Source organism: Aphanomyces invadans (genome assembly GCF_000520115.1).
Source record: "Aphanomyces invadans strain NJM9701 unplaced genomic scaffold supercont1.4, whole genome shotgun sequence".
NCBI lineage: Eukaryota > Oomycota > Saprolegniomycetes > Saprolegniales > Verrucalvaceae > Aphanomyces > Aphanomyces invadans.
In genome coordinates, this window is record NW_008580149.1 from 2104000 (window position 1) to 2109089 (window position 5090).

The 5090-nt window shown below is 55.1% G+C and overlaps 2 protein-coding genes across 2 annotated transcripts; both read left to right on the forward strand.

Annotated features, from left to right (window-relative positions):
• Positions 1-1353: 1353 nt before the first annotated feature.
• On the forward strand, positions 1354-2991 carry H310_03069 (hypothetical protein; the record flags this gene model as incomplete). Its single annotated transcript, XM_008866819.1, has 3 exons — positions 1354-1495; positions 1558-1929; positions 2005-2991. The coding sequence occupies exons 1-3, from the start codon at positions 1367-1369 to the stop codon at positions 2989-2991; spliced, it is 1488 nt and encodes a 495-aa protein (XP_008865041.1). The 5' UTR covers positions 1354-1366.
• Positions 2992-3549: 558 nt separating this feature from the next.
• H310_03070 (hypothetical protein) lies at positions 3550-5080 on the forward strand (the record flags this gene model as incomplete). Its single annotated transcript, XM_008866820.1, has 2 exons — positions 3550-4929; positions 4985-5080. 2 exons carry the CDS (start codon positions 3550-3552, stop codon positions 5078-5080), a joined length of 1476 nt encoding a protein of 491 aa, XP_008865042.1.
• Positions 5081-5090: the final 10 nt, after the last annotated feature.

Below are 5090 nucleotides of genomic sequence, written 5' to 3' on the forward strand. Positions count from 1 at the left end.
TATTTAGAACATGGATTCAATTATTATATGTAATAGAACTATATTTAAAACGTTAAAATACCGATTTAAACGATTTAAACGCATTTAACATGTAAACGTTTATATTATTGCATTGTCCGTGTAAATGCCAACACTGAAGTTGGTCGCGAGCACACACATTGACGTCGAAATTCCAAAATTTTGGCCAATAACAACGCTGTCCTCATCAGCTGAAAAAGACAAATGTAATAAAATTCCCTGCAAAACCCAACTCCTGCAAAACCCAACTTCGAAATATTATTGCCCAATACAGATTTCAAGATATGTCACTTGTACCACTGGGGAAAGATTTCCGTCGTTCCTAGTACCAACCCACGCAGTTTCTGAAAGAATAGCAATGGTACCAACCCAAAATCTACGAGAATAGCAATGGTTAATTCGAGAATGGCAATGGTACCAACTCAGATTCTGCGTGATCGGAATCCGATGGGCTGGTGGATGGATCCCGACAAGCGAGCGAAATTTCTGTAAATGTAAGAAACATTGGCTCGGGCGTTTTAGGCTCCAGCGGTCACGCACAAAAACTCAGCTCGCTTATCGGCATCCACACTCTGCAGGCAGCTGCCTCGAGTGTGGCACGGTAGCACCGCAGCTTTGTAGCCCCATTCATCTGGGTTGGTACCATTGACAATCAATTTGGAAACTGCGTGGGTTGGAACGTGGTTTTATACCAACTACACCCATAGTAAACTACATGTATAATACAAGTAATAAGCAACATGAATATTGAAATTTGGGTGAATGGATATTAGTTGGCACAAAACCAAGTACCAACCCACGCAGTTTCCAATCGAATGGCAATGGTACCAACCCAGATGAATGGGGCTACAAAGCTGCGGTGCTACCGTGCCACACCTGAGGCAGCTGCCTGCGGGGTGTGGATGCCGATAAGCGAGCTGAGTTTTTGTACATGACCGCTGGAGCCTAAAACGCCCGAGCCAATGTTTCATACATTTTCAGAAATTTCGCTCGCTTTCCGGCATCCCATCCACGCCAGGCAGCTGTCACGCACACAGGTCGCAACCGTAATGGCAATGGCATCAACCCATCTACCAACCCACCGGATTCGGATCACGTTGAATCTGAGTTGGTACCGTGGCCGCGCTCGAATAATCTGGGTTGGTGGTACTGTAGAAGTACTGTTGACACCAACGAAAATCATCACAGTATACAATTGAAGTACTGTATTAAACTGATGAAACTGTATGTCATCACCGGCAATAAACGGATGTATCTTACAATTCACAACATAGTGTGGTTCGATCGACGACCACGGCATGTATGGTGGGCGGATGGAGTCATATGCGGTTCCACGGACACAATCGCGATGGCTGCGAAGAAGTTGTCGTACTTTGAGAAGCTCCCGCTCCCACCCAACTACTTCAAATGCCCACCGTTAACTCCCGATGAAACGAAGCAGCTCTTGTTCCTCGCGGACAGTATGTGCATGGATGTGGTATGGTCGCAAATCCGCCGTGACGACGCGACATGTTTTGACGAGCCCGCCCCCGTTGTTAGGTGGACTACGCCACTCTGGACGATGCAGGGCCGCTTGATTGGACACTGGAGTCGAATGACTGCGGTCTGTTCACGTACAAGACAAACGATCCGAACGCGCCTCGTGGAACTCGGTCGTGGCTATGGACGACAAAGGTCCAAGGGACTCTCGCGGAAGTGGCGGCCATGTTCAACCCCGCCGAGCTGGACGACCCAGTCGAGTACCGCGAACACTGCCGCGCCTTTCACATGGACGCGCTGGACGGCGTGCGGCTGTACACACTCGAGACTCCAAGCGCGAGTTTGTCGCACGGGGAAAGCGGCCAGTACGTCGGAGTCCACTGGACTGTGAACGAGCTCCCGGGACTGCTCAAGAACAAGGACGTGTGCGTCGTGAAGAACCGCGACTGGTGCTTCCTCGAGGTACAACGCCATCGATTCGCATTGTCGACCCCAAGAACTGCGTAGTCGCACGCCCCGATAGTGCTGGGCGACGGGCGCCATGGCTGGGTCCGCGCGTTGTCGTCAATAGAGCTGCACTGCTGCCCCGACCTGAAGCCATCGCTCGGATTCATCCGCGCCAACTATCATCGATCCGGCTACGTCTTTGCCGAGAGCCGCGACTATCCGGGTTTCTTGGACGTGACACAATTGCAACAAATCGACTTTCGGGGCACGCTGACCGACCTCGTTGCCGCAATCGAAGTCGCCGAGCGAAAGCGAGATATGCGCGAGCTCCAACACAAGCTGACGTGCCACCGACTAAGCCAAATGACGTTCCTGGCAGAGTACCAACTCGTCCCAAGTCAGTCGCGGAACAAGTGCAGGGTGTGTCTCGCCAAGTTTGGGGTGCTGGTGCACAGACACCGCTGTCGGAAATGCGGCGAGGTTGTGTGCTCCAAATGTAGCAAAGTGTGGCCGATCAAAGTTGCTGGAATCCATTCCAATGTCCGCGTGTGCACCCCATGCGCGATGTGCGTGAAGCGCCCTCCGTCGTCCTGTCCCAATGGGGTGCTCCGCCGGGGCACGAGTACGTTTGCCGGCATGTCGACCGCCTACCCCCGCGAGCCCAGTGACTTGGACGAGACAGCGTCGATTGCGTCGTCGTCGAGAGCGTCGGTCGTGTCCAGTGAGTCAGGGGCCAAGCTGCGCAGGTCCCACCGAACGCTCATGCCCCCACCGCTGCGAGACACCTGTCGTTTGCTCACGTTGAATGACGACACGACCAGTTGCGGTAGCAGCAGCCGCGACTGCTACGTGAGCACGAGCGACTACAGTCGGCACAGCGACGGAGACGACGATTTCTCTCGGTACTCCGACACGGCGGTCGGCGAGCCCGCGGTGCCAACGGATATGGCGATGTGCTTAAGCCCGCCGGCGCGGCGGTCGACGGATCTGTCGTCATCGCACGCGAACGACATGATCAAGGTCGACTTTAGCCAGTGGAGTTGCTAGCCCACGCGAACTGCTGTAGTAAATTAACGTGGACAAGTGCATGTGGCTTCAAGATGTGCCACGTCATCGTTGGGATTTGAACGGTCGACATGCAGATTGATGACGCTTTGATGCAAGCGCGGGGCGGAGGCGATGCACCAAATCGCAAGACCGCACTTGGAACCGTTGGGTGGTGAATTCGAAACGACCACGTAGTCCAGTCAGTCCAAAGTCGGCGCATTCCCGTCGTCAGCGCGTTTTGCGAACAAGTCCGTGGCATGGAGACAGACGTCGGTCGGGGTGCGTTTGTGGATGAACGAGTCGTCGGGGTCGGTCCATCCCTTGGAAACGTCCACTGTCGTCGCACGGGTTTCCAAGCTGCCGCATACACATTGGACGAATTCCCACCAACACAGCGCTAAATAACCACACAACCTGTCGTGGATGAGGCAGACGACGTTGTCCGGTCCACGGACCGTTTTGCCTTGGCTTGTTCGTGCGCGTTTCGATCGGCCACGTGACGGTACCGTCGTCTATTTTGGTCTGTTGAGCCACAACACCACTTTTGGTGACGACAGGATGGCCAAAGGACCAGTGATCCCCGAGAACGGACGAGGGCAAGTCGACGTCGGCAAGACAGGTCGTGCAAAATCGTACGCGTCGAGCATGAAGAATCGCATTTCCATTCCCGAGCGAGCGCTGTTTGGCCAGGGCATGGTCCTCTCCGTGTTGTACCTCGGGTTCGCGACTGTGGTGGCCGTGAGCACGTACTACCTCAACAACATTGCCAACACACCCGTCCTCTATGACGTCGTCATGCAAGCGTTCGACTACAATCAATGGGACGTCCCGGTCAACACGCTCCTCCAGGGATTTGGCGACATCAACATGACGTACTCGTCGTCTCCTATCGACAGGACGGTCTCCCTGAGCAACCTCCTCTACAAGGCGTGCGGGATGAACGACCAGGGGTGCGCCGCCACGTTCCTTGGCGACACAAACCAGGTCTGGATGGCCGTCGGGAAGGCGTTTTCGCTCATTCCCAACTTTGACCAGCCCCTCTTCCAAGACCCGACCAAGCTCGTCAAGTTCAAGCACATCAACAACCTGAGCGGGTGGAACAAAGCGGTTGTCCAGTTCTACATCGATGGCCACGACATGGCGATCACGTGCATGGTGCGCCGCACGAGCTTCTACTTGAGCCAGGAAGCCGAGTCCACAGCGACTGTCGACTCGCTCGCGTACTGCTCGGAGCGCAAGTATGACCCGAAATGGATGTGCGAGAACGAAGTCGGCCTCGACGTCAACACGTACGCAATCCAGGTCAACAAGGGCGTCGCGACCTACATCGGCGTATGCAAACGCAGTCAGATATACCTCCACGCGGGCCACACGGCCCAGGTCACGGGCGGGCTGAGCGGCAGTCAGTTCATTCAGACTGTGCCCGCCGTCATCGAGTACATGGGCGGGATCATCCAGGCGAGCGCGCCGTGGGACGTCCTCGGAGTGTCCCAATGCTACACGTACAACTTTAACACGAACCTGGGGTGGCTGCTCCAGATTCAGGGCGTCGTCACCATGACGTGGAAGTGCGACTCGCTCATGGTGACCAACTCGATCGTGCTGTGGGCCATGTCGATATACCTCGTCGCGCTCCAGCTCATCTTCCTCCGTCGGAGCGTCATTTGCAGCGTCCCGGTCGACATGTCCAAGTCGATTATCGGCCTCGCGATCCTCTTCGTCGCGTTCTACGGGAACGAAAACCTCCAGGCGCTGACGACGTTCCTCATCCAGAACCCCGTCGGTGGCTTCCCGTCCATGTTTTACGCGCTCTGCGGCCCTGCCCAAGTCGCGTCCATCGTCGGCATCATGACTGGCACACTGATCCAGATCTGGTTCAACCCGCTCGTCGTGACGCAGACGTGGCTCGTCATGCTCTTCAGCTGCATCAACTGGATCGTCGTCTTTGTCCTTGAAGGCTTTGTCTTCCCGTACATGAACTTGAACATACCAGGACTTTGCGGCCTCCCTACCTCCACGAGCTGCTTGGTCTACAGCGCCATCGATCGAACGTACTACCTGTCGGCCATCATATCCGGGGCCATCGTGATCCTGGCCAT